The sequence below is a fragment of the Pan troglodytes genome, chromosome 17, assembly GCF_028858775.2.
Source record: "Pan troglodytes isolate AG18354 chromosome 17, NHGRI_mPanTro3-v2.0_pri, whole genome shotgun sequence".
Classification (NCBI taxonomy): Eukaryota; Metazoa; Chordata; class Mammalia; order Primates; family Hominidae; genus Pan; species Pan troglodytes.
The window spans coordinates 73,455,277-73,469,851 of record NC_072415.2 but is presented as its reverse complement, the minus strand read 5'-3'; the positions used below and the strand labels follow the sequence as shown (position 1 = coordinate 73,469,851).

Sequence of the window (14,575 nt, the reverse complement as noted above, 5' to 3'; positions counted from 1 at the left end):
AATTACATATTCACATATATATAGCACCAACAAAAATTTTATAGTTGCTTGTGAGCATAGCATTTAGAATATGAAATCTTACACATTTCTCTTATGTTAAGAGCAGAATATTAATTTTTCCTATCTCCTTTATAGAGATGTGTTCTGAAATATTACTGTAGCAGATACACCCCAGTAAGTCATACCTCTGTGTAATTTCCTTCTCCTTGAGTGCAGGCAGAACCCGTGACTTGCTTCAAACCAATAGAATATGGCAAAGGTGAAAGGATTTTGCAGATGTAATTAAGGCACCTAAGTAGTTGATCTTGAATTCATCAAAAGGATGATTATCCTCAGTGAGTCCTACCTAGTCAGGTGAGCCCTTTAAAGAGGGTATGAGCTTTCCCTAAAATAAGAGACTTGAAGCAGCAGAAACTCTGCGTGTGTGTGCGTGTGTGTGTGTGTGTGTGTGTGGCTTTCAAGAAGCAGGTTATCAGCTGTCGTGAATTCTACAGCTCCAGGGAAATGAATTCTGACAACAATCATAGGCAGTTGGAAGCATATCCATCCCTAGTTGAGCCTGCTGATGAAAATGCATCCCAGCCTATACCTTGATCTCAGCCTTGTGAGACCTTGAGCACACAACATAGCTAAGCTGGGCCTGGCTTCCCGATCCACAGAAACTGTGAGACAATAAAAGTATGTTGTTTTAAGCCACTGAGTTTGTGCTAATTTGTTATGCAGTAAAAGAAAACTAATATAATCATATTTCATGTGTTAAATGATTCTTTATAAGACACTAGAAGGATTTTCTTTAAACTTTGGGAGAATATAAGGATGTCTATTCTTGACACTTTTAACTTTGTATGGGAAAGAGGCAAAGGTATCATTGTTTGCAGAAGTTTTCATCATTTGCCTAGAAACCCTCAGAGAATAGGTAGATGATCTATTAGAAACAAAGTGTCTGCCAAAATCAACCTGCATATATTCATGGTCTCCTGTATATAAACCATAATCTGCTAGAAAATATGGGAAGAAAATATATTACTTGTGATAGCAACAATAGCCCAGTGAAATTCCTAGAGATAAATCCAAATCAAATGTTCGGAAACCATGTGAAGAAAAATACAAAACACTGCTAAGAAGCATACAAGAAACCGGGTGCCATGACTCATGCCTATAATCCCAGCACTTTGGGAGGCTGAGGTGGGCAGATCAGGAGGTCAGGAGTTCAAGACCAGCCTGACCAACATGGTGAAACCCCATCTCTATTAAAAATACAAAAATTAGCCAGGAATGGTGGTGCGTGCCTGTAGTCCCAGCTATTCAGGAGGCTGAGGTAGGAGAATAGCTTGAACCAGGGAGGTGGAGGTTGCAGTGAGCCAAGATCACCCCACTGCACTCCAGCCTGGGTGACAGAGCGAGACCCGTCAAAAAAAAAAAGCATACAAGAAGACTTGAAGAAAGACGTATCATGATTTTTAAACCTGAGGGAAACTCATTTCTATAACGATGTGTCCATCTACTCTGAATTAATATATCAATTCAATTACAAAATAAATAAATGTTTTAGGTGGAACTTGACAAATAATACTAAAATTCATGTGGAAAAGTAATGTAAGAAAAATCTGAACTATTCTGAAAATTTTTGATAGCAAACATTTAATGAGTGTTAACTATGTTTTGAGCCCAATCCTGTGATGTTCTAGTCTCATTTAATTCTCATGTAGCCCCAGTAGACAGAGAGTAATACCACCCCCATTTTATAGATGCAGAAACAGCAGTTTAGAGAGATTGAGTAATTGCCTACTATGTGCTAGAGTCAAGATTCTGAAGGTGGCATGGTGGCTCACGCCTGTAATCCCAGTACTCTGGGAGGCTGAGGCAGACAGATCACCTGAGGTCAGGAGTTCGAGACCAGCCTGGTCAACATGGTGAAGCCCCGTCTCTACTAAAAATACAATATATTAGCTGGGCGTGGTGGCGGGCACCTGTAGTCTCAGCTACTTGGGAGGCTGAGGCAGGAGAATCGCTTGAACCCAGGAGGCGGAGGTTGCAGTGAGCTGAGATCACATCATTACACTCCAGCCTGGGCAACAAGAGCAAAACTCCATCTCAAAAAATAAAAATTGAAACGAGCATTCTGGTATCAGAAACTGAGCCCTTAACTAGTGTTGCATTCTGCTTAGAAGAAATCGGGCAGTGTCACAAGATACTGAAATGTATTATAAAGCCATTGTAATAAGTTTTGTTGGAGTAAGAATAGGTGGTTAAAAGGAATAGTTAAAACATCATCAAGAATTCAGACAAATCCTTGTGAGAAAATGGTACACAATAAGGGCTGCCCTTTCAAATGAGTGAAGAAAAGATGAATGTTAACTAAATAATATTGGAACAATTGGCTACTCATTTGGAATAAATAAAACACCAAAATAAATTCCAGACAGGTCAAAGATTTAGATGCAGTAGTGAAACCCTGAACACACTGGAAGAAGACAAAGGTATGATGTTGTTTTAAATAATCTACTAGTGGGTAAGCTCTTTCTCAACACAGCAAAAAAGAAAAAGAATAATAAATTTTCATGCCAAAAAAGTAATGACTCAAATACTAACACGGTAAAATATGTGCAACACATACAACACAAGAATACCTTGTTTTATATGCTTTTATAAAGCATATAAATCCATAAATCCACATCCATAGACTCAACCAACTGCAGGTGAAAATATGAGTAAAGAGAAGGCCAGGCGCGATGGCTCATGCCTGTAATCCCAGCACTCTGGGAAGCTGAGGCGGGCTGATCACAAGGTCAGGAGTTCGAGACCAGCCTGGCCAATATGGTGAAACCCCCGTCTCTACTAAAAAATACAAAAATGAGCTGGGTGTGGTGGTGTGTGCCTGTAGTCCCAGCTACTCGGGAGTCTGAGGCAGGAGAATCGTTTGAACCTGGGAGGCAGAGGTTGCAGTGAGCCAAGATCGCGCCACTGCACTGCAGCCTGAGCGACAGAGCAAGACTCTGTCTCAAAAAATAAAAAATAAAACAAAATAAAATAAAAACAAGATGGGCCAGGCACGGTGGCTCATGCCTGTAATCCCCAGCACTTTGGGAGGCCAAGGTGGGCGGATCACCTGAGGTAAGAAGTTCGAGACCAGCCTGGCCAACATGGCGAAACCCCATCTCTACTAAAAATACAAAATTACCAGGGTGCGGCTAAAAAAACTTTTTTTCTTTTATTCTAGCCTGCAAACTTCTTGAGGGCAGACCCGTCATCTTTTCTTCTGTGCTAATGCCTTATGTCATGTTCACCCTTATATGACCAGCAATGAGGAACTGCTGCTTCATCCCCACGCCCTCCATCACATGGCTGAATGAATGACATTGATGGGTTGATTCCCACACCTCCTTATCAGTCCACAAGCTGGCTGCGGCTTCATATGAATAAAATGAATAGCAATAAGTGAGAAAGGGCTGGGCTTTCAAGGTAGCTGAGCACATTCAGAAAGGAATGTCACCTGATGGGCTCAACCAGCTTCCTGCCTGACAACTGCCTGAGTCACTTTCATGGGATCAGCCCTGTCAGTACTTTGCCTTCCTTCAAGTTATGTTTCGGGTCAGGGAGGAAGCTGAAAACTCAACAAGTAGAGACTTGACTTCTGGGTGCACATGAGGGGAGGACCTTAATATTAATATTATGCATGTCCTTTAACATGGTCTGAGTGAAATGAATTCAGTCGTGGGTGGTGTGCATGTGAGATCCTATCGAAGGCTGAATACACAAACACCACCTGCCACCCCACTGACCTTCCTAATTTCTGAAGTCCTTGATCACAGCAGGGAAACTCCATTTTGTTCAACAAACCTTGGCTATTTAAGAACACACCCTCTTTGTACATGTAGGTGGTAAGGCGGGGGGGTAGGTTGTAAATGGAATAAAATGAAGTCTTAGCCCCTGGGGATTTTATCATCGAGCAAAGTAGAACACGGTGCTAGTACGATCAACAGTTTTTGAGCATCTGCTCTGCACCAGGCACTGTGTTAGGCACTTGGCATGTGTGATCTAAGGGCAATTCAAGGTCCCAAGTGCGATGAGAGCTCAGAGAGATTTCAGAAGTTTCCTGAAGAAGTGACATTGGAACTGACACTTGAGGAATAGTATGATTTTAACAGGTTGAATTGGTGAAAGCAATGGAAAGAGTCAGGATTTTTTTTTTTTTTTCTCGAGACGGAGTTTTCCTCTTGTTGCCCAGGCTGGAGTTCAATGGCATGATCTCAGGTCATTGCAACCTCCCCCTCCCTGGTTCAAGCCATTCTCCTGCCTCAGCCTCCCGAGTAGCTGGGATTACCGGCCCCCGCCACCATGCCCGGCTAATTTTTGTATTTTTAGTAGAGACAGGGTTTCACCATGTTGGCCAGACTGGTCTCAAACTCCTGACCTCAGGCGATCCACCCACCTCGGGCTCCCAAAGTGCCGAGATTACAGGTGTGAGCCACACCAGGCCAGAAGCAAGAATCTATTCTTCAAAGCCCAAGAGGCAAGGAACGGGGGCTGCACTGCAGGAACTGGGAATATCCCTTTGGGCTCTGCATCCCTTGTTTTCTAAAATGAAACACTTGCAGGAACCTCCCACTTGATCTTACTGCCTCCTCTCTCTTTCTGGTGTATCCTAAAAGGACTGTCAGATCCACCTTCATGAAACCAACAACTGACCAAATCACAACTCTACCAAGAAGGAAGACAGGAAGACAGAAAAGCAGGAGGTAGTGACAGAATGAAGAGGGAAGCTTTCAACATATCTTACAGAATAATGTCCAAACTCATTATTCCAAGCCTCTAACTGGCAGTGCCAGTTGGTGCATTTTTAGCTTCATCTCCTGCCACTCCAACCCCACAGCACCTCTGCTTCCTACATTCCAGGGATCCCTCAGAGCAGGTACTTTATTCTTCCGCGCCTTTATTTCTGCTTTTCCTTCTGCCTGAAATGGCCTGCACTCCGTCAAAATCAGATTAAGATTTTAAACTTCAGTTTAAGTGAACTTTCCCTAAGACATCCCTAACCACTCATTCAGAATTAAGCCTTCTCTCTCCTGTGGTCCCACAGGGCTTCCTGTCTCTATCCTAGCACTTGTCACCCTGGAGTCAGAAGACCTGGGTCAAACTCCAGCTCCGCCATATAAAAGCTGAATGAATTGGGGGGGATTTCTACTGATACCTCTGAGGCTGTTTCCCTTTTCCTTCTTCTTTTTTTTTTTTTTTTTTTTTTTTTGAGATGGAGTCTTGCTCTGTTGCCAGGCTGGAGTGCAGTGGCACGATCTTGGCTCACTGCAACCTCTGCCTCCTGAGTTGAAGTGATTCTCATGCCTCAGCCTCCCGAGTAGTTGGGATTATTGGCACGTGCCACCCACCTAGTTTTTGTATTTTTAGTAGAGATGGCATTTCACCATATTGGCCAGGATGGTCTTAATCTCCTGACCTCATGATCTGCCCATCTCGGCCTTCCAAAGTGCTGGAATTACAGGTGTGAGCCACCGCGCCTGGCCTGTTTCCTCTTTTGTAAAAATGGGATATTTAAGATTTACCTTGTCGTATACAATAAGATAATGTATGCAAAACTCTTATGCATGTAACATATTTACATTTTAAATATGTAAACGGTTAATAAAAGTTTCTACTCCACTAAAATTTAAGGTCCCAGGGAATAGGAATTTTAAAATGAAAAATTTTCCTTTTAAAATAATACTTACAGGCTAGGTGTGGTGGTTCCCGCCTGTAATCCCAGCACATTGGGTGGCTGAGGCAGGCAGATCACTTGAGGACAGGAGTTTGAGACCAGCCTGGACAAAATGGCAAAACCCTATCTCTGCAAAAATACAAAAAATTTGCCGAGCATGGTGGCACATGCCTGTCATCCTAGCTACTTGGGAGGCTGAGGCAGGAGAATCGTTATGGGAGGTGGAGGATGCAGTGAGCCAAGATTGCACCACTGCACTCCAGCCTGGGTGACAGAGCGAGACTTTGTCTCAAAAATAAATAAATAAATAAATAAATAAATAAATAAATAAATATAAAAAATAAACTCTTACAGAATAGTTGCAAAGGTATACAGAGAATTCCCATATATTCTTCACCCAACTTCCCCTACTGTTAACATCTTAACCATGGTACATTTATCAACAATAAGAAATTAACATTGATAAAATACTATTAGCTAAACTGCAGACTTTATTCTCATTCTTACAACAGTTTTTCAACTCATGGCCCTTTTCTGTTTCAGGATCCAATCCAGAATCCCATACTGCATTTAGTTGTCATCTTCTTAGTCTCCACAATCTGTGACAGTTCCTCAGTCTTTCCTCGTCTTTTATGATCTTGACATTTTTGAGGAGCACCGGTTATTTTGTAGAAGTAGAAAAACCCTCCATATGAATTTTTCTGATGTTTTCTCATGATTAGATTGAGGTTACAGGTTTGGGAAGCATACCACAGAGGTAATGTGCCCTTCTCCACATCAGGGGTTCCATCATAACAACATGACTTATTACTGGTGATAAAAGAGGGGTTTTTTGTTTTGTTTGTTTTTACCGATTCTCACTCTGTTGCCCAGGCTGAAGTGCAGTGGTGTGATCTTGGCTCACTGCAATCTCTGCCTCCTGGGTTCTAGTGATTCTCCTGCTTCAGCCTCCCAAGTAGCTGGAATTACAGACAGGCACCATCACGCCTGGCTCATTTTTGTTTGTTTGTTTGTTTTGAGACAGACTTTCGCTCTGTAGCCCAGGCTGGAGTGCTGTGGTGCGATCTCAGCTCACTGCAACCTCTGCCTCCTGGGTCCCAGTTCAAGCAATTCTCCTGCCTCAGCCTCCCGAGTAGCTGGGATTACAGGAACGCACCACCATGCCCAGCTAATTGTTGTATTTTTAGTAGAGACAGGGTTTCACCATGTTGGCCAGGTGGGTCTTGAACTCCTGACCTCAGGTGATCGCCCGCCTTGGCTTCCCAAAGTGCTGGGATTACAGGCATGAGTCACCACACCCGGCCTAATTTTTGTATTTTTAGTAGAGATGGAGTTTCACCATGTTGGCCAGGCTGGTCTCAAACTCCTGACCTCAAGTGATCCACCCACCTCGGCCTCCCAAAGTGCTGGGATTACAGGCTTGAGTCACCGCGCCCGGCCCATCTTTGCTTAAATTATAAACTCAGTTTCTCCCACAGTTAGTTCAGCCTATGCCCAGGAATGTACAAGGACAGCTTGGAGGTTAAAAGTAAGATAGAGTTGGTTAAGTTAGATCTCTTTCACTGTCTCAGTCATCATTTTGCGAAGGCAATTTCACAAGTGGGAAGAAAGGACTGGTAGATGCAGGGCAGAGAGAGGGCTCTGTGCTTTGAGTCTGGATGATACAGATTTGGCAATACTATTCTAAGGAGAGACCAGAGAAAGAAGTTTAGGGTAGAAGGTAATTAATTTGAGTATGTTGAATTTGTCTTGCAGAAAAAGCCTGTGAAGGAAACCTCTGAGAGGCTGTTGTAAATGCTGGGCAGGGGATGGGGTGGGTCTAGAGATCCAGATTTGAAGCGATTTCTAGTCTATTGATAGCTGAAGCTCAAGAAGAGAGTAAGATGAGCAGAGGTGAAGAAAGAGAGAAGAGGACATCAGACTCTTGAGTAAATTCAGCTTAAGCTCAGGGACAAGTAAGAAAGGGAGACAGTGAAGGAGGCAGAGAAGGAATATTGGGAAGCTGGACAAACAAGAACTGGGTAGTTGACAATACCAATGAAGAGGGAGGAGGAGAGGACTTTAATTCTTTCGGAGATGCCAGATGAGAAAAAAATTAAGAAATGAGTGAGAAAAAAATGATGGAGTGATTAAACATCTATGTTGCTTTCCTTTGAGAATGTTAACTATGAAAAGAAGAAAAGGGCTGCAAACCATAGGAAGGCTGAGAAAGGGTTTTACCTTGGTTCTGCCTCTAATCCCTGACGCATTCAACCTCCTCAAGCCATTTGCTTGTAAACATAACTGGCATAAATAATATCTGATATGCCCATTTCACAGGACAAGTGCTTCCCTCTCAGACCATATACTCGAGGACAGCGGCCGTCCACGCCTTATTTACATTCATCTTCCCAACACAACAGTCATTTGGAAGATGCCGAGTGGCGTGGGAAGAACAAGCAGCAACGAGCGCCGACCCGCCCGCGGCCTGACTGGTAGCGCACGGCTGTGCGGCCGCCTCACCGCGCACTCCCTCCTGAATTATTCACCACCGAGACGAGGACGGTGATCGCCCCCATTCCACGGAGGACACGGAGTGAAGAAGGCGCAATCACAGGCCCAAAGCCCCCAGTCGGCGGGTCCTGGAAATGGATGACTTTTTCACTCAAAAGCTACGAGGCAACAAAGCATGTGGATGAGGAGGGAAGGGAGCCAGGGCCAATAATTCATCTCAAAGTAAAAGACATCCCCGGGGGTGGGGAACAAACAAACAAACAACAAAACCCGGCTCTGTGCTTCCGCGCTTGCGCTCTCCTAGGTCGGCCAGGCTGCCGCCCCGCGCCTATGCCAGAGTCTCAGTGCGCCTGCGCCGAGCCCGACTTCCGCCAGGGCTCGATTGGCTTCCAGGCTACTTCTGCCGGCCCAGGGAGGGCCTGCGCTGTGGCTAGAGAAGGGAGTCTGGTGACTGGGTGCGCGTGCTGATGACGAAATCGGAAGTGCCCGGAGCAGAGGCGGGACCAGAACCTAGAGGGGCTCGGGATTGCGGAAGTTTGGTGGGGAGGGTCGGAGCTCTGGTGGAGTGTTGTCTAAAACAAGTTCCGGAAGGGAGGCTGCCCTTCGCGGTCCGAGCACCACCGGCCTCCCCAGTTTGAGGGCTGTTACCCCGTGCGCGCTTCGACGTTGCTGCTGTTGGCTCTCCTCGCCCCTCGTTCCCTTGGGAACCGCCTGGGAACTCCGCCATGTCATCCACTTCGCCCAACCTCCAGGTATCATTGCTCATCTCCCGTCCCCCTAGGGAACTGGGATCGAGAGGAGGCGCGAGAAGCGGGTGGGGGGCGGGGAGAAGGGAGGAAGCGGCCGCGCCTGTGGTCGAGGCGCAGGAGGGCGGGTCCGGGGACCTGCAGCAGGTGGGAGAGGGGCCCGTTTTCCAACGGAAAGGTCGTTTCTGGCCCGCTCTTGGGGTCTCCCGAGCTACTGGCTTTGTGAGACTCTTCACTTTTGTTGAGACTTCCCGCTTCCAAACCAGCCAAGATCTGGGCAGGTTTCTCCAATCAGGGTTAAGGGAGAAAGAAAGAACGTAATTTTTGCAAAGCCCTATTCTGGACCAGTTGAAAATAGGGTGGTCATAGTTCGGTCTTAGTTTCTCAAGCTGACAGCAGACCCCTTCATTCTGAGCTGTCAGGTGAGTAGAGATATGGGAACAGACCAAGAATCTGAGATTACAGCCAGCCTACATACAATCTCCGTGAAGTCATTGAATTTATGTGCACACTCCTGTGGCTCCCAGATTGTAGTGTGTAAGATCGAGGAGTATTCTTAAACCTCTGTGTGGCTCCACTTCCCCTCCTGTACCGCAATGAGCACAGTGTTTTGTACACAAATCATGGAATCTTAAGATTTTAGGCTTAATCGTTAGTCCTCTGTGGAATGGAATTCGTTCAGAAAAGAAATTTCTTAATGTAATGGTGTCTCCCATCCCCAGAATGGATCTAGGGCTTCAGTGGAGTTTAGAATGTAATGTGGCTTAATGTAGAGGACTCTCAGTCCAGTAAGTCAATAAGACACAAAAGAGTAGCCTAAAATACTTGTATTGAGTCCCCGTCTTGGACTTCCGGTAGTTTGTTAATCAAGCAGTTATTGGAGTGCCTGACAGAGGCATCAAAGGTAATGGAAGAACTCCTTAGCCCATGATAATTGATTCTGAAGAAAGACCACTCAAAGTAGACCCACTTAAACAGAGATTAAAATTTCACACACACATACACAAAAAGAGTGGGAAAGGAGGCTTGCTTGGGACTTTCATCTTGAAAATCGACCTAGAAGATTATGAAAATACTTGTTATCTTTCACAAAATATTATAATTGTATAATTGCAACAATGACTCATTTTGTGGAATAAGTCAAGTGTTGATTTGTCTGTGTTTTTTTCCTTTTCTTTTCTTTCTTGTTTTTTTTTGAGACGGAGTCTTGCACGGTCGCCCAGGCTTGAGTGCAGTGGCGTGATTTTGGCTCACTACAACCTCCACCTCCCAGGTTCAAGCGATTCTCTTGCCTCAGCCTCCTGAGTACCTGGGACTACAGGCGCCCACCACCACGCCCAGCTAATTTTTGTATTTTTAGTAGAGATGAGGTTTCACCATGTTGGCCCAGGCTGGCCTCTTGACCTCAGGTGATCCGTCTACCTCAGCCTCCCAAAGTGCTGGGATTACAGGCGTGAGTCACCGTGCCCGGATGACTATCTTTTTCACCAAGGTTGTATTAAACTGAGATTCAGCAATCTTCACTTGAGTTTTTTGTAGCTTTTTGTAGTCCTATTTGGAAAGGTTCTTTTTGGTAAACGTATTTGGAAAAATCGTTGGTCATTTGGTAAAAGTATTTTTCCCTTGAGTATTAAAGGTGACTCTTCTGAAGTGCCCATCTTGTCATCGTTGGCTTTTTAACAATTTTTATTCCACCAGCTTTTCATTTGTCAGAGACTTTGCATGTGATTTCGATACTCTACAACATAATCTTCATCATTTGCAGGTTTTTGTTGTTGTTGTTTTGAGACAGTCTTGCTCTGTTGCCCAGACTGGAGTGCAGTGGCGTGATCTTGGCTCACTGCAACCTCCACCTCCCAGGTTCAAGTGATTCTTGTGCCTCAGCCTCCCGAGTAGCTGGGATTACAGGCGCCTGCCACCATGCCTGGCTAATTTTTTCTATTTTTAGTAGAGACAGGGTTTCACCATGTTGGCCAGGCTGGTCTTGAACTCCTGACCTCAAGTGATCCACCCGCCTTAGCCTCCCAAAGTGCTGGGTTACAGGTGTGAGCCACCGTGCCCGGCCCCAGAATGCATCATACTTGAATTGGACTGTTGGCTGTTCTTCAGTGAATCAGCCAGAGACTGACCAACATTAAAGGCATAATTGTTACTGTCAAGCAGGAAGGATCTTGAATTGTAATTTTGTTAGTGGTAGGTTCACATGTGTGCTTTCTCATTCAACCTTTTCAACCTTCTAACCTAGGAAATTTGGATTAATATTCATGTAATGATTAACTTCCTGCTAAACAAGGCAAAAATCTCTGTGGCCAGATGCTTATAATCTAATGAGGGAATGCAGATAACTAAAAATCAAAATTATATAATGTAATAAAGCTGCACAGTAGTCTCCACTTCCCTGTGGTTTTACTTTCCACAGTTTCAATAACCCAAAGTTAACCTGGGTCCAAAAATTTTAAATGAAATATTCTAGAATAAATAGTTCAGAATTTTGAAACACTATGTCACAATGCCTGTGTCATTCACTTCATATCATCACGTAGGCATTTTATTATTTCACATAATCACAAGAAGGTTGAGAACAGTGCAATAAGATGTTGAGAGAGATAAACCACATTCACATCACTTTTATTACAGTATATTGTAATAAAATGTACTGGGCAAGGAGGCAAGGTCTGTGGGATGGGAGGCGGTAAGGGGCCAAATTAGTAGAGTATCCATTCAAATAAAGTGGAGAGGATTGATCAAAGGAGAAAAATTGAAGATGGAGAAGAGTCAAGCTTGTATCTGCATTTATTTTTTTTTTTGAGACAGAGTCTCACTCCATTGCCCAGGCAGGAGTGCAGTGGCATGATCTCGGCTTATGGTAACCTCCATCTCCCAGGTTCAAGCAATTCCCCTGCGTCAGCCCCCCATGTAGCAGCTGGGATTACAGGCATGCACCAACACACCCAGCTAATTTTTGTAGAGACGGGGATTCGCTGTGTTGGCCAGGCCAGTCTCAAACTCCTGAACTCAGGTGATCCACCCCCGTCGGCCTCCCAAAGTGGTAGAATTACAGGCGTGATGAGCCACTGCTCCCTGCTGTATCTGCATTTTAAAAGTGAGGGAGGAGGAAGAGTCTGGGTTTTCTCCTAGATTTCTGGGTTGGGTATCTGAGTACCCAACTCAGATAGGGATTGGTTCTGGGAATACAAAAGGAGAGCTATTTGGGGCCAGGGCAAGGGAGCAAAATAATTTGGTTCTAAACTTGTTGAGTTTGAGATGCTTGTGGAGACAATCAAATGGAAATGTCCGGTGAATATTTGCATACATATGTGTAGAAGTAGGGAGAGTGGACTAGGCTGGAAATAAGGATTTGGGAGTTATTAGCGTACAGGTGGTAGCAGAGGTTGTAGGCATACAGAGTCACATCCTGGAGAGTTTACAGAATAAGGCAAAATAAAGACCAAGTTAGAAATTCTATGGATTAGCGACATTTAAGGAGAGAGAAATGGGAGCCTGGAAAAGAATTATTAATCAAAAGTAAAACCAGGCCAGGCGCAGTGGCTCATGCCTATAATCCCAGTGTTTTGGGAGGCCGAGGCAGCAGATCGCTTCAGCTCAGGACTTCAAGACCAGTCTGGGCAACATGGTGAAACCCCCTCTCTACAAAAATTAGCTGGGTGTGGTGGTGCATGCCTGTAGTCCCAGATACTCCAGAGGCCGAGGTGGGAGAATGGCTTGAGCCCAGGAGGTGGAGGTTACAGTGAGGCGTGATCACACCCATGTACTCCAGCCTGGGTGACACAGTAAGACCCTGTCTAAAAAGAAAAGACTAAAACTAGAAGAAAATGGTGTCATGACAGCCAGGCAAGGAGGCACTGTCAGGGTATTTGTTGTGTGTGTTAAATGCTGTGGAGAGGGAGTGAGATAAGCATAAGATGTGACTATCAGGAGGCAGAAAGCATTGCTGTTGGAGAAATAGGAGATCAGGAAACTGGGATGAACGTGGGTATTCTTTGGGATTTTGCTGTGGAGGCAAAGAGATGAGTCAGATGTAGGGAGAGGAGAACCGAGGAGATGAGGAGTGATGGTGTGTAGTTTGTGTTCTGCAGATGTGAGTCTGAGATAGGACAACACATTTTTCTGCTGAGGGAAAAAAGGAAAGGTTGGAGAGAACAGTTGATAGGCATGTCATTGATGGAATAAATGTCAGCGGAGGAAGGTGGGGATCAGCTCCACAGCAGAGGAGAAAGAATCGGTCTTGACAGACAGGGCCTGGGACACCTTTTCTCCTGAGGTAGGTAATTGTAGAATTTACCCCATTTCTCAGGGTTTTCTAAGGTGGATGTGTCTGGGACTCCTAAGTGGAAAAGGACAATTCCACATGTTCCCAACCTTTATACTTCCATATGGATAACTGGATCCTGACTGATCCTGGGGTGATACAGTCATTCAGTCTTGTGTCAGCCACTGTGCTAGACTCTGGGAATATAAAGAAGTGAAGACAACAGATAGAACTGCTGTTCTCCTGGAGCTTACATTCTAGTAGAAGAGAAAAGCCAATAAATTTAAAAAAACAAAAAACAAAAAAGCCATATGCATGCTCAGACACACACACGCACACACAAAGATCATCAGCCTTAAGTCACTGATGTAGGGTGGGAGGAAACAGAGAGAAGTGAGTCCCAGCCCACACCTGATGAATATACTTCATTGTCACATAAGAGAGGAAGAATCAATGAAGGAGGCTGAGAAGGAGGAGCCAGAGCGGTGGGAGGAAAACCAGCAAAGTGGTGGTTGGGGGCTCAGCAGAGGCCAGTGTCCAAGAAGGAGGAAATAATCAACTTTGTAAAATGTCAGAAGATCAAGAAGGCAGAGCTGGTGTTTGGATCTAGCATGCTAGAGAGCCTTGATATGAGCCGTTTTATTATGTGATACAGGAAAGAGAATAGAGGCCACTCTGGTGAGATTTTTGGCTCTAAAAGGTAGCAGAGAAACAGAACTGACACCGAACAGTGTTTTGCTGTCAAATAAGACTTTTTAAAGGAGGGCTGTTTGTATGTTGATGGAAATATCTAGTGGAGAGAAATTGTTAAGAATGACAGAAGTGAAGTAACCAAAAGGAAGAAGATACTGAAAAGGAGTAGGGAATTTTTTTTTTCATTCGTTAAACAATTTTGAGTACCCATTGTGTGCCAGCACCATTCTAGGCATGGGTAGCTCAAGGTGAAGTCCTGTCCTCATGGAACCTACCTCCCTAAAGGAGACAGCCAGTGGGTGAGCGTACAGGTAAATACAATGACAGTGATGGGATGAGAGAGTGCAGTGGGGGCAGATAGCAAAGAGAAGGGATAAGGTGCAGCCTTTGCTATAGCAAATTAGGGAGGCCTCTCTAAGGACTTGCCATCTGAACTAGGACTGAAAAGGAGACATCATGCATCTATCTGGGGAAAGGAGGGAAGGGCATTCTAGGTGGAAGGGTCCAACTGCTCGGGCTGCCTGAGTGCAGGAGGATTCTAGGGTTCAGGGGAAAACCATACGTAGCTAGGGCCCAGGTTATTTCAGACCTTGTAGATCAGCTCTAGCATCAGGATTTTATTGTTTTTAATGGGAGACCATCAAAGGTTACCTTTTATGTTTT

The 14,575-nt window shown here is 44.7% G+C and overlaps 1 protein-coding gene across 2 annotated transcripts in view; it reads left to right on the top strand.

The window, feature by feature from the left end:
- The first annotated feature begins 8,121 nt into the window (after positions 1 to 8,121).
- Positions 8,122 to 14,575, top strand: part of VPS4B (vacuolar protein sorting 4 homolog B) — a 33,831-nt gene continuing 27,377 nt past the window's right edge. For both annotated transcript variants that reach the window (XM_009434102.5, XM_523954.9), the window contains exon 1: positions 8,122 to 8,955. In XM_009434102.5, the coding sequence (XP_009432377.1) occupies positions 8,929 to 8,955 (27 nt within the window). In that variant the 5' untranslated portion in view covers positions 8,122 to 8,928. The remainder of the gene's footprint in view (positions 8,956 to 14,575) is intronic.